The 20,963-nt window shown below is 40.4% G+C and overlaps 2 protein-coding genes across 5 annotated transcripts; one reads left to right on the top strand and one right to left on the bottom strand.

Annotated features, from left to right (window-relative positions):
- The first annotated feature begins 82 nt into the window (after positions 1 to 82).
- rmnd1 (required for meiotic nuclear division 1 homolog) lies at positions 83 to 4,613 on the top strand. Of its 4 annotated transcripts, none has more exons than XM_085257384.1 (12): positions 83 to 193; positions 535 to 958; positions 1,046 to 1,151; positions 1,230 to 1,305; positions 2,642 to 2,681; positions 2,780 to 2,880; positions 2,962 to 3,068; positions 3,159 to 3,223; positions 3,364 to 3,440; positions 3,615 to 3,735; positions 3,825 to 3,941; positions 4,065 to 4,613. In XM_085257384.1, the coding sequence occupies exons 2-12, from the start codon at positions 563 to 565 to the stop codon at positions 4,095 to 4,097; spliced, it is 1,239 nt and encodes a 412-aa protein (XP_085113510.1). In that variant the 5' UTR covers positions 83 to 193; positions 535 to 562; the 3' UTR covers positions 4,098 to 4,613. The 4 variants fall into 4 exon arrangements, with proteins under 4 accessions (XP_085113510.1, XP_085113506.1, XP_085113509.1 ...); XM_085257380.1 differs by having other exon boundaries at positions 96 to 193; positions 532 to 958; positions 4,065 to 4,612; XM_085257383.1 differs by having other exon boundaries at positions 155 to 246.
- Positions 4,614 to 4,775: 162 nt separating this feature from the next.
- Positions 4,776 to 15,294, bottom strand: akap12a (A kinase (PRKA) anchor protein 12a). Its single transcript, XM_085257379.1, has 4 exons — positions 15,003 to 15,294; positions 13,185 to 13,284; positions 6,140 to 13,027; positions 4,776 to 6,060 (listed from the first exon to the last, which is right to left on the bottom strand). Exons 1-3 carry the CDS (start codon positions 15,108 to 15,110, stop codon positions 6,168 to 6,170), a joined length of 7,068 nt encoding a protein of 2,355 aa, XP_085113505.1. The 5' UTR covers positions 15,111 to 15,294; the 3' UTR covers positions 4,776 to 6,060; positions 6,140 to 6,167.
- Positions 15,295 to 20,963: the final 5,669 nt, after the last annotated feature.

Here is a 20,963-nt window from a genome sequence, read left to right as displayed (position 1 = left end):
TTTAAGGTACTTCCTGCTGTGTTTTGAAGTTTTAGTAAGTAATATAGTTCAGCTTAAAATGGAAACGCTCTACCTTCAAGTCAGAGCTGAGAGCTTACTGTGACTAGTTGTATTGCGTCACTTCGAGCAGGAAACAAGCGACGAGGAACAAACACGCCGCCTTTGAATGTATGCAAGACTGTAAACACTGAAGGTAGCTGGAATTTGTGAATTAATTTAACACCGTATTTTGTTTTTTCTAACCTGGTAAGCGAAGAAACGGACGTTTTCTACTCACTGAATTGTCTGCGGCTGGCATGTATACAGAAGTTAGCTCCAGGCATGGAGCCGCAGTACTGCTGAATGTATTATCCTAATTAGTTTGCAGGATATACGAGTGTTTTGCTTGCTGATGCACTTTTGATTCCTGTTGTTGTCTATACTTTAGATTTAACGTGTAACAATATAACTATACGTCCATTAGCTAAGTTGATCTGTTTGTTTAACATAGTTCTGTGCTTCCAGTCACCTAAAGGCACTTTCCTTTGGCAGCAGGTTATTTGTAGGTGAGTGTGAATGGAAGATGCTTCTCCGGACGTTGTGGTCCAGACTGGGAGCCCAGCTGCATGCAGGGAGCAGATCAGGCTGCGTTTTAACTTCGGCCAGGACTCACTGTGCTCCGTGGAGCTTTTCCAGGACCTGCCATTTAAACTATATTCATCAGCAGCACGAGCAGAAAAGACATGTTTCTTTGCCTGCTTTGAGTGGATGTAAAAGTCTTAGCAGTGGGTTTTTGACTGACCCTGGGAGACTTTCAAACTGTGCAAGAGGACAAACAAGTTTGTATTCAACCAACCTCGTAAAGTCAGTGTTGAAACCAGGTTTGAAACCAGCCACAGTGCCTGGGAAGAGGGCACCCAAGGGACCACGGACGAAGCAGCCGTCCAGAGCCAACCAGCCTTCCCTCAGTGAAGACAAGGTGATTTACCCTTTAGTGTAGTGAAATGTTTTATTTAGCTGCGCCTGGTATTGTTTTATGTGTTGATTCAATTGTTTGTCTCCATAGGATATGATGCAGTGCATTGCTTTTGCAACAGCAGATCAGTATCATTTGCCAACACTTTCTCACGACTTGATAAACCACGGCTTCCATGAGATAGATTTGCCCAGAGGTATGAGTGAAAAGGTCATACAGCTGTGCATTAGATTATTAGTGATGGCTTTCATGATCGTCGTGTTTTTATTTTCAGATGCCTCGAATGTTCTGGTGATAAGCACAGACATGGCTGCAAAACCAGATGATAATGCACAAATCTTCTTCTTCAGGTAATGCTGATGTGCTTTGGTTTAGACTTTGTCTCCAATGGTATTATTTTGTTGTAGAAAGGTCAGTTCTGTTCAAACATTGTCAAAAATATGGCTTAATTTGAGGATTATTGATAATTGGTTTGGTCAGTACTCGGTGATACAGGCGTACCTTGGTTTGCCTGTATGCCTATATCAGTGATCTATTTCTCAGCATCAGATGCACACACAAATCTAAACATGCAATTGCTGAGATTGTCGATTGGATTACACAAGGCTAATCAGTGGTGCCTTTTAAAATTGTTGATGCTCTTGCCACGTGAGGCCAGGCCCCACTGCATTGTGTCTAAGCAGTCAGGGAGGGCTGTGAAGGTCTATGTAATCCTCCAAGGATATGCCTCCTCAGACAATCACTGACCTCCTGCTAAACCATTCATGCTGGATGTTGCATGCAGCATAACGTTCGCCACAGCATCTCCAGACTCTTACCTGCCACATATGCTCAGTGTGAATTTGCTCTCATCTGTAAAGAGAATGCAGCCCCACTGATGGACCTTTTGGTTTTGTTGATCACTAATGAATGCTATTCGATCTGCATGTTGCTGGTATGTGAACACAGGTCCCACTGATGGATGTCAGCCCCTCATGCCGCCCTCATGGAGTCTGTTTCTGACAGTTTGATCTAAAACATGCACATGAGGTTTTGTAGGCCACCTCCCGTTCTTCCTCTCACAAAGGAGCAGATACTGGTCCTGCTGCTGTGGTATCTCCCTGTGGTATCTCCACCACACTCTTGAGATTGTGCTGAGAGGCACAAACTTTGTTGCCATGGCACGTGTGGATTTGCCATCCTGGAGGAGTTGGACTATTTGTGCAACCTGGCTGAGATGGTGATAGTGTCTCATGTTACTAGTGGTAGCAAGGACAAGGAGATAGAAACGGTCTGTGGCAACCATTCCCTTTTTGGGGGGTTGTCTTGTTGTTGTCTTCCCCTGCACCTGTTGTCCCTTTGATTTGCACCAGAGCAGGTGAAACTGAGTCTTAATAGTTTATGCTTTCTAACTTACAGGTTGCTATCCCTGAAGTTTAGCTGACTTTTTTGTTATACGCTGACAATCAAGCATTCCTTTAGCATTTTTCAGCAGTGTAGTTACTAATACTTCTTTAGTACAGCTGCTTTTTTCTTTGGCCCCATAATGCCTGATCTCAGTCTAAAGTTTCTAAGTTTAAAAGTTGTTTTGTTCAGCTAGAGTTTTTGTCTGACTGCTTGCCTCATGATTACCTTGAACTGATAGTTTGTTTTGTAACATGAGAGGAAGGGCTAAACACTGACTTGTTCCACTTTCTAAATTTTTAGAGAAGGCTCAGTAGTTTTCTGGAATGTCGAGGAGAAAACGGTAAGCAAACATCACCATTAATGCAGTTAATCTAATTTCCAGTTCACTTTTCTACTATACTATTGTTAAACTCTGTAATTTCCCCTCGGTCTTTACAGATGAAAAACATTTTGAGAATCCTGGAACACCATGAGATCCAGCCTTATGAAGTAGCGTTAGTCCACTGGGAAAATGAGGAGATTAACTACACTGTGGGAGAGTACGATGAGCCTCAAGCTTTGTTTTGTTAGTACTTTCAGACTCTGTAACGTTTCTAAACAGACACTTTTTTCCACCTCAGGGGAAATACAAAGCTTGAGCGTGGCAACTTTATTCTGAGTGACGATATGGATCAAGAGGAAGCTGTTTTGGAGAAATTTGCATTTTCAAATGCACTTTGTTTGTCTGGTGAGAAGCTGTATTTCCAGTCTGAATCATAAAAAATGTATTTGTTTCCTGTGAACACTGCTAACCTTTTCTCTTTGCTTTCTTTTCCAGTGAAGTTGGCAATATGGGAGGTAGCATTAGACAACTTTGTAGAGTCCATTCAATCAATTCCAGAGGTACAGTGGACAATTAACAGCAAGAATGAATAATTGATTATTTATAATGGTTGTTTGTGTGTTAGGAGATGCACGTGGCATTAGCATTTTTCTAAAATGCTAATGCCAGCATGCTAATTTTTTTTTCCTTTCCCACCCAGACACTCAAGTCTGGGAAAAGAGTCAAGTTGTCCTCTGCAGAGGTTATGCAGAAGATAGGAGAGCTTTTCACATTAAGGTAAATTCAGGAAAGTACAGCCTTTCTATTTTTGTATTCACTATTTATGAGCAAGTAATACACCTTGAGTTTTGTGTAATTATACATGTTATTTCTAAATGCAAAAACTGCTGTTTGTTTGCTTTTCTAGTATTACCGTACTTTAGTATTTTTATTTACACTTTGCTTTGACAGACACTGTATAAACCTGAGATCTGACCTTCTCCTCACGCCTGATTTCTACTGGGACAGAGAAAACCTAGAAAAACTCTACGATAAGACGTGCCAGTTCCTCAGCATCAACCGCAGAGTCAATGTAAAGGATAAACTATCGCTGCTGGGTCTTTGTGTTAACACTCAATCATTTTTTTTGCCCATGTAGCTTCATAATCTATCTCATTTTAGGTTGTGAATGAGAAGCTGGAACATTGCACGCAGCTGACAGACTTGATGAGGAGCCACCTGAGTGAGAAGCACAGCTTGAGGTTGGAGTGGATGATAGTCATCCTGATTACGATTGAGGTAAAAGAGCTCAAGCAAGAAGCCTCAAAGAATGCAGCATTTTTAAAACAAACCTTTATTCATGCTTTAAAAAAAACAGGGAGATGTTTAATAATGAGTGCATCTCATTTGTTTCTCTTGTAGGTTATGTTTGAACTCGCAAAAATGATCTTCTAAATTGCTGCTCTGAAGCTACAACAACTCTAAAAAGGGCACAAGCAGCTATGAAAGAAGAATGCTGCACTGTGCGAAGGCACTGAGTCATGAAGGGGACCTAGATCACGCTGAATGTATTTACTCTTCATGTGTTACATCAGCAACTTTCTGAAAACCATGAATTATTTTTAAATCAAGAATTTCACAAATTGTTACTGGGGATCTTGGCTGCGGGCGGGAGCAGTATTTTACACACATTTGTTCTTTATTACTGTGAAAAAAACAAAGAAAAATCAAAGTAGGCAAAAAAAGATTTTTAATCTTTTGTGATGATCTGACCTTTATGTTTTGGGACTTTTTTTGTCTTTATGTTCTTAATTTTCTTTTTACGTCATGAGAAAGCATCTATGTTTTCTTGTCAGTGTCAAAGATGCATTTTTAAAAGGTCTTATTTGCATGGGAAGGCAGGGACTCCCACACCTTGACACTGATCTTGCAGCTGATTTAAAAAAGAAGGGGGGGGGGGATGTAGAAATGCATCCAGATTTACTGAGTCCCAAACACCAACTGTAACTCTGTTATAAAAGATGGGAATAAAGTATTTATATACAATATTTCTGTGTTTGGATGTTAAACATTATTAACAGATTTCTTTTCTTTTGCAGTAAACAAATAATTACTGAAGTACTTTTAATTTATATGTATTAATTTATTCAAATAAAATAGTTTTTATTAATTAAACGCTGGTAAATATATCAGAAAACATATAAATACACATAAATCAATATTAGTGACATCAGACAAGCAAGGATTGTCCATAACAGACAGTAATGGAAATGAGATTTCAAAGTAAAAGCATACAGCTAACATAAATACCTTTTCACAAGCTTATTTCTCTCACTGTTGCAGTTTGATTACTGAGCCTCAGGCATCAAGCTTAGTGAGGAGGCTTGTTTCTGGCACTTAGATTTTTTTTTTCCTGTCTCTAAGTCTAAATTCAGGGTTAGTATCTCAAATTCTCAGCTTAACTTGAAATTTTGAGACAATCAAAATTTCCACTTTTTATTTTTTTCAGTGGTAGAAACAGCCTGTTAAAGAACAGGAGAACAGAAAAGTTTGAGTAAACATGGTTGCTTAAGGCACTGCTGATTAAAATTGGATTAACTGCGTATTTAATTAAGTTGAGCTTTAAATTAAACACTGTCGCACCTTGCTTCATGCCATGCTCTCACCATGCTTATATTTTCGAACTGCTCACAGTAAAAATTCTAATCACTAAAATATTCATTATGTACAAGATCACATATAATAATAATAATAATAATATATGTATATATATATATATATCCTCAGTATGTTCAGGTCTGACTTTTTAAATCGTGGCATAAGTGAAATACTAATTGCAAATAAATGTGTTGTGGAAATATCTACATTTTGCTAATTTTTATAAAAAGGTGTTTCTATGTGCTGTAACTGGTAACATACATCATGATTTAATGTGGTCTGTGAATAACACCTGAACGTTTTTTAAGCTTTTTACCATAAAAGGTGAAAAGATTCAACAAATATATTATGATATTCTTATTGACTTACTGACATATACATTCTATTCAAAAACTTAGGCATAATAATGTATGAATTATGAGTGGAGAGACCTGACAAAATTAGCAATGAAGTTGCATTACATGACAAACAGGTAGTTAAATTTACTGAGGCCCCTGCGTGGTAAAATAGCTCATTGTCACACTTCTAAAATCATTCAAAAATCACAATTCAAGCCCCCTGAGAAGATTAACCTTTTTTTTCAATGCACACTTTCCAAAACACTCTCTTAAGTCATATACTGTATAATAATAAGATAATCTTAGCAATTAAGGCTAGTTTCGCTAATAAATATCAGAATATTTTGGTGCAACATAATGTGAAATAAAAGGCTTTGATGGCTTTATGAAGCTTTCTTCCTTTTACTTTTTGATTGTTCCACCTACAAAAAGAAATACAAAAAAGGGCATACGTTTAATTGAAATTGATTGTGAAAATATACAGAATAAGATGTGGCTTACCACTTAGTAACACTTGAGCTGGGTTAGGTTAATCCCATTCTGCCTGAGTGACACATGTTGTGATTACTGGGTACTCCAGGGCAACAGCAAAATCTTCACCTTCACTCTCAATTTCACCTATTCCTCCTGTTTCATGCAATCTCTGATGATATTCCTCATCCTCACTCTTGGTATCAGGTGCCATTTCAAACTCAGATTCAGGATCTTCTTCCCTCCTTCTTCCCTCATGTGCACTTCCAGCTTGAGGCTCCGTGGGTTCTTCCACTTTGATGTGGGATGCCCCCTTTTCCTCTTGGGTGTAAATGTCTTCCTCAGCATCCAGCCACACGTCATCATTTTCCTCCTCTATTTGTTTAATGGGCTCCTCTGCTGTTTTTTCTTTGCTACGAGCCTTGAAGACTGCAGGATGACTGATCAACAGGCCTCGTTTCTCTTTTTGCATCACAGGTTCTGTCGTTTGTGTGGCCTGAATGTCTGGTATTATCGATTGCTTTGACTGAATTTGTTCCACTGGTTCTATTGTTTCTATTGTGTGGATGCTAACAGCCTGTAGTACTGGCTGTTTTGATATCTTAGCTCTTTCAGTTAAATCTAATTTTTCTGCTTTCTCTGTGATTTGCTTCAGCGGTTTGGTGGTTTCTGCTGCCTGGATTTTGGAGATTATTGGTTCCTCTGATTCAGCTTGTTCTGCTGGTTGTGTTGTTTCCATTTCTTGAACAGCAACGTCCTGAAGTTTAGGCTGATGGGAGACCACAGCTTCTGATTCAGTGATTTCTGTTGTCTGAATAGCGACTTCCATTAGCTCCATTTGTTTCTCGCTCTCAGCTCTTTGCATTGCATTTATCAGGTTTGTAGGTTCCACTGCTTCTACTGCCTGAACAGCAACTTCGGACACATTAAGCTGTTTCACAGGTTCTGCAGAAGGTGGTGGGGATGCTGGTGCCTTTAGCTGCCCAAACTGTATGTTAAGTTTGAATTCTAAGGACAGGCTTGAAGGAGACTCTACATTACCTATTGACGAGATCATACCCGTGTTCTGGGGGGCTACTAATCCTGTGTTATTTGGTGTAACAATCTGGCTTTGTGTACTTTGTAGTTTTTGTGCTTCTGTGGTGGTATCGCCATCTTTCTTCTTAGCTAATTCTTCAGATGTTGCATCCTCCGCTGTCACACATACCTCTGATTTTTGCTGCTCAGCTTGAGTTTCTTCCAGATCCTCTGTGTGATCATGGGTAGAGATATCTAAACCTAAATCAGAAATTCGCAATTGATCCTCAGACTCTTTCTGCTCAGCTGGGATCCCATGTCCTTCATCCTCTTCTTCTATGAGCTCCCCAGAACTGTCCATCATTTTTTCATCCTCTGGTTCACTTGGTGCACTTTGAACTGTCTCGCTAATATCTGGTTGTTTTATAACTTCTTGTTCCAACTTATCTGGCACAGATTCAGGAGTGGGCTCTGGTAAATTCCCCTTTACATATTGAATAACTTCTTGAACAGTTCGATTGTTTTCCTCGTTATTCACTTCCTCTTTGATTGCAGTAGAGGCAGATAGATTTTCTACTTTTTCAAGAGTTTCATGACAAACATCAATAACTTCTTTGGCTTCTGTAACCCCTACCTCAATCATTGTGTTGACGATATTCTCTGCTGAATTGATATCAACATCCACCACTTGCACTTGGAATCTGTGATTGTCGTCAAACTCTAGTGATGGAACATGCATCATAACAACCACACTGCCTTCTTCTGCTGTGTTAATGACATTGTTCTTCTCTAATGGTGTTGTGCTCTCAAAAGTGTCCTCCATCACACTTGCTTTTCTTTCTATCAAGTGTTCTCGAATCTCAGTTGTTTCCTCAATCAAAACATCAGGTATTACTGCTGAAACATCTTTTAGATTACATGTTATTACTTGCATCACTACAGCGTGCTCAGTGGCAGCAGTGATTACCTCAGTGCCTTGAAGTTCACCAGCTTTTTCTCCATCAACACTTACTTGGGCTGTACTAACATCCTCGTCATATTTGGGTTCTTCTGAAGCTTCAGCACTGTCAACACAAGTCTCACAATGGACCTGATCATTACTTGCTTGTTCTTCTTCTTGTTCTGCAGAAGGCACATAAGCAGCTGGTACCATTTCTTCCAAAGCTTCACCTTTTCTATCTTCGTGTTCAGCTTGATCATTTTGTGGAATGCTTTCGGTTTTCTGATCTTTGTTTATTTCTAAATCCTGGCCTGGTTGTTTTTTCTCAGTTTCATCTGTAATGCGGTCAGTGTCTGGTTTCGGAACATCTTCTAGCAATGCTTCAGTTTCAAGCTCCTGAGTGCTAAACACCTCAACACTTGATGCAACTGCATTTGCAGACTTGGATGCTTCACGGTCAGTTGCAGGAACATTGTTTTCTGCATCAGGCAGTGATGCTTCTGGTTCCATTAGGTCAACTGCTTTCTGCTTGGGTTCACCTGTAACTGTTTCCATTGCCCCCATATCCTTGGATATCACCTCATCTTCAGTTCCTTGAGGTTGACCTTCCTCTGAATCTAATGTGACGACTTGTACCACTTGTAACACTGCTGGTTCTTGAACATCCTTGGTTATGGAATCATCCAGTGCTTCACCTTTATCTTCAGTGATTGGTAACATTTTAGCCTCTTGGGGCTGATCTTTTTCTGCATGTGGAACATCCTCTGATATTACTTCTTTCTCCCATGACTGACCACTCCCCTCTTCTAAATCTAATATGGCTGCTTGTACAGCTTCTACCTTTTCTGGAACTTCAGGCTGTGATTCTTTGTTTTGAATCTCATCGGCCACTTCAGTGTGATGTTGTGTTGTCTGTTTGTTTTCATCTGTTACTGGTTCAGAAGACTGAATGTCCTCTGAAGGTTGTATTTCTGTTTGAACACTATCTTCTTTTGAATGCAGTGATGTGGCTTGAAGAAGTTTTGGTACCTCTGGAACTTTGGAAACTTCAGGCTGTGGTTCTTTTTTTTTAATCTCATCAGTCACTTCAATGAGATTCTCTGCTAACTCTTTACATTCACCCGTTATTAGTTCAGCAGACCGAATGTCCTCTGAAGGTTGTATTTCTGTTCGAACACTGTCCTCTTTTGATTCCAATGTTGTGGCTTGAACGCCTTCTGACACCTCTGTAACTTCGGAAACCTCAGACTGTGGCTCTTTAGTTTCTGGCTCATTAGAAACTTCACCTTCAGTGAGATGCTCTGATGTCTGTTTGTTTTCATCTGTTACTGGTTCAGCAGGCTGAATGTCCTGTGAGGGTTGTATTTCTTCTTGAATGTTGTCCTCTTTTGATTCAAATGTTATGGCTTCAACATCTTCTGGCACCTCTGTAACTTCAGAAACTTCAGACTGTCGCTCTTTAGTTTCTGGCTCATCGGTCACTTCAATGAGATGTTCCCCTGTATGTTTGGATTCATCTGTTACTGGTTCAGCAGACTGAATGTCCTGTGAGCGCTGTATTTCTTCTTGAATACTATCCTCTTCTGATTGTAATGCTGTGGCTTGAATACCTTCTGGCACTTCTGTAACTTCAAAAATTTCAGACTGTGTCTCTTTAGTTTCTGGCTCAATGGAAACTTCATCTTCAGTGAGATGCTCTCCTATCGGTTTGGATTCAAATATACTTTCTGCTGGTGGAACATCTTCTGAGGCCGGTGCTTCTTCTTCAGGTGATTGAACTTTGTCCTCTTCTGCAGTTGCTGTGGCTTTTTGCTCAACTTCCACTACATCTTTCACTTCATCATCCTCTGTTTTTGGAGCTTCAGTCTGTGTTTGTCTATCTTCTGGCTCAACAGTCACTTCAGCAAGATGCTCTGTCTGCTTGGAATCGTCTGTAACTATTTCTGTTGCTGGTATGTCATCTAAGTGTGGTGCTTCGTCTTCAAGTGACTGAACAGTATCCTCTTCTGAAGCTTTTACATCTTTTTCTACATTTTCCAGTGCTTCCAACTCATCCACCACCACAGAAGGTTCAGCTTCAATTTGACTTTGCTCAGTAATATTTTGATTGATCTGATCCCCCATGGAGAACAAACTTTGGGCTTCTTGCTCGATGCTTCCATCTTTAGTTTCATCAGCCACAAAAAGAGCTGACTCTGCTTCTTGAGCCTCAGTTTTTGAGGCATCTTCTTCTACTTGATCTGCCACAACTAGAGAACCTTTATCTGGAGCAACTTCATCACTTTCAGGTAATGTCTCCTGAGGTAACTCTTCCTTTTCTTCAGAAATGCATTCTGGCACATGTTGGCTGTCATCAGTAACTTCTAATTCTTTCATGCTTTCTTGCACCTGTGTAACACTGACCTCATGAACTTCATCTTCAGTGACTTCTGCATTGTCAATCTCCTCAGATACAATCTCAGATACAATCTCTGTTGAAACAGCTTTGTTAACATCAGGTATGCTCTCTGTTTGGGCTGTTGCCTCAACTTCATTAATTGCATCAATTGGTTCAGCATTTAGCTCTGCGTTTACCACTGTTTCATCTGATCCTTTGTGTATTTCCAGGATTTTCGGCTGTTCTTTTTCAAATGTTTCAAGTAATTGAGGCGAGACAGAACTAACTATTCTTTCTGAACTTGGCTCCTCTAAAGTCACTGGGACTACATGTGTGCTTACAGAGATGGTTTCAGCAACTTGTTCTAGCAACAACTCTGTGTTGTTGACACTGTATTCAGCTGGGACAGGTGTTGCATTACCAGATGTTTTTGAAGAGTCTGATAACTGGGAAACTGCAGAGATCATCTCAGTTTCATCTGTCACAGTAACATCAGCAGGCTCTGGAGCTGTTATGGCTTCAGATGTGATCTCTACCAGGTCCTCTGCTATAGTGTCATCTCTTGCTGCTTCCTCAATGCCTGAAGCCGGAGTGGCCATGGTCTCTGTAAGTACTCCCTCCTCTGGAATATCACTGAGTTGTTGGTGTTTACTGATTGATTCTGTAAGGTCATCTGGTTCTTCAACTGGAGCAGGTGTAGCCAGTGTTTTAGGAACCTCATTTTCTAAAGCTTCCTCATTGTCTTGGGACGTTTGTGTTTCGAGTGGAAGACTATCACAAGGTGGAGTGGAGTCCTGCTGGACTTCATTGTCTGTTACTTCTGGTATGTAACTTTCTACATCTGCCTTGGTTTCTCCCATTTCATCTGCAAACTCTGACAGTGGAATCACAGCTGGAGTCTCAGAGTCTTCATCACCTGAAGCTTCCTTGTCAGCTTCATCTAAAGATACTTGTTCTAGCGTTTCAGCAGGCTTTCTCTTTTTTCTTCCAGGTAGGAGATTCTTAATAGAAAATGTGGACTCAGCTTGAGTAACATCATTGTCAGAAGGAATGATATCTTTGCTTTCATCCAGATCCTTGGCTTTTGTTTTGGGGGTGACAAGTTTTTTAAACGATTTCCATGTTGACTCCCCATCACTCTCTGGAGGACTTCCTTCTTTAATTTCTTGGGCCTCGTTAGATCTTTCTAGTGGTGATTCTGCACCTTGTTTAAGTCCACTGTCTTGCTTGCTATTTGGGGGTGTTTCTTCTTCTGAGTCTGATGATTTTCGGCTTTTTCTCCTTCCAGATCCACACAAAACAGCTTCCCATGACACAGATGAGTCTTTCCTTTTTTTCCCTTCTTCTGTGCTGTGATCTGATATTTCCCCCCCTTCACTTGGTTTAGCCTCATCTACTGAACCTGAGATTTGTGCCTGTTCATTGCTCAATGAAGGCGTCTTGTTACGTTTTTTTGGAGTCAGAAGTTTTTTGAAGGTTGCCCATGCACTGTCCTCTTCTTCTGCTGCCGGGGCAGAGGGCTGTGCAGGACTTTCGTCTTTCTGATTTTCAGCTGACTCTGTTGAAGACAGCAGCTGATCAGAGACTTGTTCTTGAGAGTCAGTGATCTTTGTGTCACTTGATTTCTTTGTTTTCTGTTTTTTGGAAAGACTCCTGAAACTAGAGCCTGACATTAGCTTCTTCAGTGGACTCGCCTGAACTTTTTCTTTTTCTTGAGAGTTTAGTATTTCACCCTCACCATCTGATCTCTTCATGGAAGGTGGTTTAACATCATCCTGAGTGGTTACTGCAGGCACGATCTTAGCTTCTCCAAGTCCTTTCTCAGTTGTAGCTGCCTCAGTATCAAGAGTAATCTCCTCCTTATCCTGTTCTTCCACTGCTTGCTCTGCTATTTCAGCAATCTCGTTTTCCCCCATATCCACCAGTTCTTTCTCGGTCACCTCATCTTCTGCAAGTTTCTTTTTCTTCCGTAGACTAGAAAAGATTCCTGTGGTAAAAAACCTTTTTAATGGAGATTCAACCACCTTTTCTTCAGTAATCATTGGTGATGCTGGATGCAGTTCCTGTGTGGTATCCTGGTGTCCATCTTCATTTACAGCAGGTGAAGTTGTTCTTGCATCATCATTATCACGCTCAGCTTCCTCTTTGATTTCTGTTTTCTTTATGTCTGCATTTTCTGCAATATTCTCTGATGTTCCATCTGTCAGACTGGGACATGTTGTTGAATCATATTCATTTGCTTCCTGTGCTGTGTTTACATCCACACTCTGTTCCTCATTTTCACTTTTGACCTCTTGTGCATTATCTTTGACCTCCTCTGGTATGTTTGGTAGTTCCTCGGGCACATCTGTTTCAGCCTCTTCACCAGAGCCTTTTTTAACTGTCGATTTCAAACCAATGTTGCTGAAAAAATTTCTAAAACTTTCATTGATGTCATTTTGCTTCTCTTCCATTTCGATAATTTCTACTTTTTCAACTTCATTTGCATCAGCTTCATCTGGTGATGTCTTTGCATTGATGTCAACACTTTCCACTGGAGTTTTTTCTTCTTTAGGGGACTTTTCTGTCTTTGCAACATCTTTGTCTGAGGAAAGGATAGTTAAATCAACAATTAAATTAATCATTAAAATACTTTTGAAAAATCGGCCTAGTGTGCTAACAGATTCTTTCACTTAGAACCCAACAACTTGCGCTTCTATTGAAACCATGCTGGCAGAAATACACAAATTATGAATACCCACCCTCTGCAGAAATCTCGTCTTTGCAGTGACCATTGAGTGCTGCTATAGAGCTGTCTGCTTTTCCATTTATCTCAGAGATCTGCCCATTGGTTTTGAGAGGCTGAAAAAAAGCACAAAACTGAATGTACAATAAATCTCTGCTCATGTGTGCATGGCACGAAAAAAATTTAACAAGTCTAGTTTGAACCTCTGAAGAATTTCCATCTGTAATTAACAGGGATGCCAAAGACCTATAGAAACAGTATAGACCAGTTACTATTGGCTAGGTTTTGTGGCAGCCTTAGAGTCAACGCTCCTGATTTTTCCAATCCTAAATCCATGAGTCAGATTAGTTGGGAATGTCTGAGCAGGGTTTAGGGAATAAGAAACTTAACTGCACCCAATAGTGTGCCGAAGAAACCTAAATAAACAACTGTAAATACATCAGACGGTAATATTATTTCCAAGTTAAGCTTATTTTTCAACTTTTTAAACCAATTTATTAGATGTACAGAGTTTTGCTTATCTTTTTACTCATGTTATAATGTTGCCTTATTTTAAGTGCTTTATCTAATTTAAACTGAATTTAAACTGACTATCCGAGCTCTCCAAGAGCCCGAAAATAATAACAACTGAAGGCAAAACAACCTAGTTTTAGATAGTTAAAGGCCATAATCATCATCAACTCCCATTATCACAATTTAAATACAACTTATTGGGATTAGTGTTTTTTCTTTCTTTTTAACACCCCACTTCCAAGCTTAAGCACATGATTTCTTCCAGCAGTGTCATGTCTCCACCTTAATAACAATCAGCATGCTCGAATAGAGCATCAAATCAACACAACATCGCCAAGAAAAAGCATCAATTTCTCTACTGATTCTTACAGGACAGTGCTAATTGACATCCTCATCGGCATGAGCTGTTATAATGTTGTACACTAATAATCAATGTTGTTTTCTGCTTAGTCCAGCAGGGGAGAAATTCCATCTCTCCCATGGGCTTTATTTGGTTCACTCCAAGAATGAAAGGTCATCATTCCTCCATGCTGTTTCCTCTTTCATCTACAGTAAATGAAAACCTCTGCGCCATCAATGAAATAGTGAAAAACGACTATTCAGAAGAGTAATACTATGTAAGTTATCAGGTAGCCTCAAGAGCCAAAAGCCAGCAGTCAAGGGCCATTAAATTTACTCACAATTGCAACATGAGGCACTGCACACAATCCATTTAACAACAACAACAACTTTTACAGTAAATGGTTTAAGTTTTGTGTTGTAAGACTCAGGCTATGATTTACAATTATTATTCTTTTTCCAATTTTGCAAATCTTGCTGTATAAGGAAAATGGGGCCAAAAAGAGTTTCAGTCAATGTGGGACATATATACATATGAAATGCATCACATATAAGACTTTTTCCCCTTTTATTTTCTTTGTCTTTATGTCTAAGGAGAAATGACACTAGGCTGTTGTGCACCCAGCACAATATATAAAGCAATCAATAATGCTTCCTGTTACAGAAAAGCTTAAAAATAATCACATTGCTCGTCAGTGTCCCAGTATTGCTGGATGCACTCATCCGCTTTGAAGGGACAAGGACTTTCCTTTTATTCTGACGTTAATTGATGTGTTGGCATGCAGCGTGTGCACCGTCCTGACAACAACAACAAAATCCAGCCTCAGCATTTTTTTAATCTTTCAAAGCGCCTACTGTTTGTTCTCTGTCACCATAATGAATCAAATGAAAACCACTGATTGGAAAAGAGGACAGGCTAAATCCTTGTTGCAAAGTTAATACAGCCATAAAGGAAGAATTTGGGGCTCTTGGGATATGTTACCTTGTCTTCAGTATCCTGCACAGTTTGAACATCATTCACTTTTGCGCTCTCCTCCTCCTCCTCTGCATCCTTCTTGCCCGCACGTTGCGCAGACTGAGTGTCTCCCATTATCTGAACTGCAGCGCGTCGCTATCCGGAATGAGCCACACGAGTGAAACGGATATCCCACAAGAAAAACAGGCCGGTAGCTCAGCTGAGCCACGGAAGCCGGTCAGCTCTCAAATGGTGTAGTCTGGATGCTGGAAAAACTCTTTCCTCTTAGATTAACACCTCCCTGCAGAATCACATGAAGCCATATGAGCCAGCTGACCCGGCCCGGCTCGGCCCGCCTCTCCCTGCATTGAAAAAAAGAACTGCAGAGAAAACAGCCTGCTCTCAGATTACTGAAGAGAATGTCCCAGCAACAAGCATAAACCTGCACTGGTGAGGATGCACTAGCCCGCAGATGCACTGAACAACGAGTGTCTATGTTAAAGATTTAAAGGATATTTTCATCGGAAACAGATGCTGCAAATGCATGCCGCATTAAATAAGAAAGTCTGTTGCTGTTTAACACTTTGGTTATTCGGAAAGTGGATTTTATAACTAGTTTTATTATTAAAAAAAACAACAACAACAACAAAAAACCCCCCAAAACCTAAGAATTTTGAAACCAGGAATGTTCTTTAAAAAAACAACTATTTAAATCTTTATAGAAATGGTTAACAGTTAAAAATAGTTAAAATTAACTACTGGCTGGCTATTATATATATAATAGTTATAGTATTCCTCCAATTACTCAATTGCTCATTGATTGGTTAATTACTGTTCACTCCACAAACCACTTTATTAGGAACACATGTTAATTGCTTGTAAAATGAAATATTTATCAGCCAAACAATGTAGGCCTGATCAAGATGACCTGCTGAAGCATCAAAATGGGGGAAGAAAGGTATTTAAAGCATATCTGACTGTGGCATGTTTCTTGGTACTAATTGGCTAGTCTGAATATTTCAGAAACTGCTGATCTGCTCAGATTTTCCTGTATAACTATCTTGAGGGTTTAAAGAGAATGGTCTAAAAATAGAAAATATCCAGTGAATGTCAGTTCTCTGAGTGAAAATGCCTTGTTGATGCTATAGGTCAGAGAAGGACTGATAGGGAGACAAATAACCACTCATTACAACTATAGTATGCATAAGAGCATCTCTGAATGCACAACATGTCATTCTGAGGGTTTCTTTTTTGGTATTTAGTGTTGATCAGCTGATCTGTTACCAGTCCAACACAAACAATATTTCATAACAGCAGAGTGTATGGAAATGATCAAATATTTCAAAGCTGGCAAAAAAGTTTTCTTGAAAATGAAAATCAGTTGACTGGTCAAATGTACCTCTTGAGCAAAACAGACTTAATTCGATTTGGTGTTTAAACTGAGGCGTGTGGGCAGAATATCATGAGCAGGGCAGACAAACACACAACAGTCTGCCTAAAATACAAGATTCGTTTTAGAAAAGGCTGCTTCAAAAGCTTGACCCCTTGCAGTCAGACTTCTGACTGTGAAAAAATAAAAGATAAACTAATAATGTGTTTATCTGCTAAGCTGCATTTCTTTCATTAAAGCGTTTTGCTGAAACTTCTTTTATGAGCACTAGCACTGCAGTGTTTGGGCTTACACGATAATGCCAGTTTAGGCAAGATAATGTGGTAGATGATTTTTTTGTTTGTTTAGTTTAGTTTTTGTTTTGTTTTTGGCGGGCGGGGGGGGGGGGGGGGGGGGGGGAGGGGGGTGTCTTTGTTCCATAGTTTGTTTTTTTTTCCAGTATTACACATATGCTTTATGCTGGTCATGGCAATTTTTTACTTAGATGCCAAAGTAATGAGTAAGGCCAAACTCAGAATTTTAGGCAACTATAAATAAAACACACCCTAATCACTGCTCACTTTCTTAGGAACACCTGTAAGTATCTAAGCAGCCAATCACATAGCCAACACCAACTCCGTGTATTTAGGCATGTAGACATGGTCACGATGACCTGCTGTAGTTCAAACTGGGCATCAGAAAAAGGACAAATGTGATTTAAATGACTGTGCTTGATGGTGCCAGACAGACTGGTCTGAGTATTTCAGAAACTGAAATAATCTTCTGCTTTCCCACAAAAGCAGAATGGGTCCAAAAAAGAGAAACTATCCAACGAGCAGTTCTCTTGGAGAAAATGTCATGTTGATAGCAGATGTCAGAGAAGACTGAACAGACTGCTAGAAAGGCAACCGTAACTCAAATAACCAGTCGTAACACCCAAGGTATCCAGAAGAGCATCTCGGAATCACAACAAACCCTGAAGCAGATGGTCTACAGCAGCAGAAGACCACACCAGGTGCCACTCTTGTCACCCTAGAACAGGATAGATTCATCCTATTTTGTGTCAACATTTCAGACTATAATGATGTGGGGTTCATTTTCTGGGCACACTTTGAGCCCCTTAGTACCAAATGAGGACTGTTTAAACATCACAGTCTACCTAAATATTGTTGCAGATTATGTCCATCCCTTAATGACCACATCTTCAGAGAGCTGATTCCTGCTGGATAACACACCATGTCACAACACTCAGATCACCAAAAGCTGCTTTTTTGAATGTGACACTGAGTTCAGTGCAGTTAAGTGGCCTCCACAGTCACCAGATCGCAATCCAATAGAGCAGTTTTGCAATGTTGTAAGATTGCATGAAGGATGTAAGACTGTGTGATGCTATCATCTTGTTGATTTTGTGCCACAAAGACTTAAGGCCTTTCTGAAGGCAAAAGCAAGTCTAACCTAATGTTAGCAAGCTGTGCCTAATAAAGTGTCTGGTCAACATATATAGGAAGGTCTTCAGAAAAGCTGTAGTAGCCTTTGTTATATACTGTTATACACTCCACTCATTCAGGATTTCAATTTATTTCCTCACCAACCTGTAGCGTATGTGTTTGCTGAGCAGCTCTTGTTGGAGATGCAGCATTGTTCACTCAAAACAAAACATGTTTGTAAGTGCAATATAGCATAGGTATAATTGTTTCTGCCAGAAACTGCAGACATAAAACAAGATGAAAATCATTAGCTAATGCAAAAATAGATTTCAAGACACAGAGCATGCTAAAGGGGAATGAGGCCTTAAAGGAACCAGCTGAGTCACTTACACCTATAACAAGTGCATGAAATAATATATTCCAGCTCTAAACGGTTTGCTTATTTTGACTGAGGTGAGGTTTTATTGTTGTGGGACTTTAAACAGATTAGTCTCAGCCAATTCTGGAGATAGGAAGAAAAAAAACCCTGCCTTGTTTACCCCACATTTTAACTTTCATAAAAAGATTAAACTTGTTAATGCTCTTCTGAAAAAGAATTAGGACCAGACTGATTGGTCTGATTGGCCTACTGGACACTGAATCTCTCTGCTATTATTTGTTGTGGACTGACCTTTGTTACTGCCCGTGCTGGACAGACGGTTTAACACTGCTGCTGGCAAACAGTCCCGGCTGCATAGTTGTCCATCAGTTTTAAGATTTCAGCAAAACAATCCATCTTCAGTATTTACAGTTTATAATTGGTTCTCTAATGTTTTTACATTTTATTTAGAACTTTCCTTTCATAATTTCTTATTATGATGTGGTATCATAAATCCTTGTTTTTGTCTCTAGCTGATTATTTTAGGAAAATCCTATAATTTGTGTCTGTGGTTTTTTTGATCAGATCCAATTTTATTTTTTATTAAATTTGTATCAATTTGAAAAGAAAACATCTTCATTCACAACAATGAAGTGAGATTTTTCCTCTTGCAAAGCTTTTTGATTATTAAACATATGCTCTGAATCTTCCTTTAAACTTCTAAACCTAAAAGGCATTAAATAAATCAAATCAAATCAAATCAAATCACTTTTTATTGTCACATCACATGTGCAGGCACACTGGCACAGCACATGCGAGTGAAATTCTTGTGTGCGAGCCCCACAAGCAACAGAGATGTGCAAACACAACAACACAAACGAGCAAAATACAAGAATGGCCAACCTGAAACTAATAAATATATGTACAATATATAATAGTGTATGCATTTCTGGATGTGTATACTAAATATTTTCCTACGTGTGTGTGTGTGTGTGTGTGTGTGTGTGTGTGTGTGTGTGTATACACATTTTTACAAATTAAATAGTAAAAAAATAAAATAAAATAATAATAATAATAATAATAAAATATATAAAATATACAGAGTTGAATATGTGCAAAACAAGTGGCATTTATATACAGTGTGGAGTGCATAATGTTGAAGTTCCAGTAGTGAAGCTGAGGTGTCTATGACGTGTTCAGCAGTCTGATGGCCTGATGGAAAAAGCTGTCTCTCAGTCTGCTGGTACGGGACCGGATGCTGCAGAACCTCCTTCCTGATGGAAGCAGTCTGAACAGTTTATGGCTGGGGTGACTGGAGTCCTTGATGATCCTCCCCGCTTTCCTCAGGCACCGCTTCCTGTAGATGTCTTGGAGGGAGGGAAGCTCACCTCCAATTATCCGTTCAGAGCACCGCACTACTCGCTGGAGAGCTTTGCAGTTGTAGGCGGTGCTGTTGCCATACCAGGTGGTGATGCATCCAGTGAGGATGCTCTCAATGGCACAGCGATAGAAGGTCCTGAGGATGCGGGGGCTCATGCCGAATCTTTTCAGTCTCCTGAGAAAGAAGAGGCGCTGCTGCGCCTTCTTCACTGTTTTGTTTGTGTGTACTGACCACGTAAGATCCTCAGCCAGGTGTACGCCAAGGAACCGGAAGCTGCTCACTCTCTCCACAGCAGCGCCGTTGATGGTGATGGGGGTGTGTACTTCTCTGCACCTCCGGAAGTCCACTATCAACTCCTTTGTCTTTGCGACGTTGAGGGTGAGATGGTTGTCTTGACACCAGTGGGTCAGGGCGCTGACCTCCTCCCTGTAAGCCGTCTCATCACCGTTGGTGATAAGACCCACCACTGTAGTGTCGTCCGCAAACTTCACAATGATGTTGGAGCTGTTAGTGGCTGTGCAGTCGTAGGTGTAGAGTGAGTACAGGAGAGGGCTCAGTACACACCCCTGTGGAGCACCAGTGTTCAGTGTGATGGGGGATGAGGTGATGCTGCCCAGTCTGACCACCTGGCGTCTGTCAGACAGGAAGCTAAGGATCCAGCTGCAGAGGGAGCTGCTCAGTCCTAGATCCTGCAGTTTCCTGTCCAGCTTCGAGGGAACGATGGTATTGAATGCTGAGCTGTAATCTACAAACAGCATCCTCACATACGTGTCTCTCTTCTCCAGGTGTGACAGGGCAGTGTGTAGTGTCAGGGCTATGGCATCATCAGTGGACCTGTTGTGGCGGTATGCAAACTGTAGAGGGTCCAGTGAGTCGGGTAGTGCAGAGCAGATGAAGTCCCTGACCAGCTTCTCGAAGCATTTGCTTACGATGGGGGTCAGGGCTACAGGTCGCCAGTCGTTCAATGAGGAGATGGTGGAGGATTTGGGTACAGGGACGATGGTGGCCATTTTGAAGCAGGCTGGGACTACAGACAGAGAGAGGGAAAGGTTGAAGATGTGCGTGAACACTCCAGCCAGCTGAGCCGCGCATGACCTGAGGACGCGGCCGGGAATCCCGTCCGGACCAGTAGCTTTGCGTGCGTTCACTAATGTGCACTAATTTTGCTTCATATTGTAATAGAAGCAGTGACGTCCTCTCTTCACCTCAGTGAAAAAGCAGTATGATATGTCACCAAGGTGGATAAAATGAGCCCTTGGGAAAGCTTAGAGCAGAGAAACTTCTGCAAACCCATGACAGGCATTCATGTTGATTTGATCAAACTCTTTGAGACACTGGTGCTGTTATGTGAACCTTAGTACAAAGTTAATAAGCTCACTTAATTAGAGTCACAACTTTGGATAAGTGAAAACAGCTGATGTTTTCTCCACTGATTACAGCAGCCTAGCTGTTG

This window comes from Mchenga conophoros, linkage group LG19 (genome assembly GCF_057382185.1).
Source record: "Mchenga conophoros isolate Kocher_MC1m ecotype Shallow Benthic linkage group LG19, M_conophoros_male_GT1.1, whole genome shotgun sequence".
NCBI classification, from domain to species: domain Eukaryota; kingdom Metazoa; phylum Chordata; class Actinopteri; order Cichliformes; family Cichlidae; genus Mchenga; species Mchenga conophoros.
Note: the sequence above shows the minus strand (reverse complement) of the source record. Positions and strands in the feature narration are given on the sequence as shown.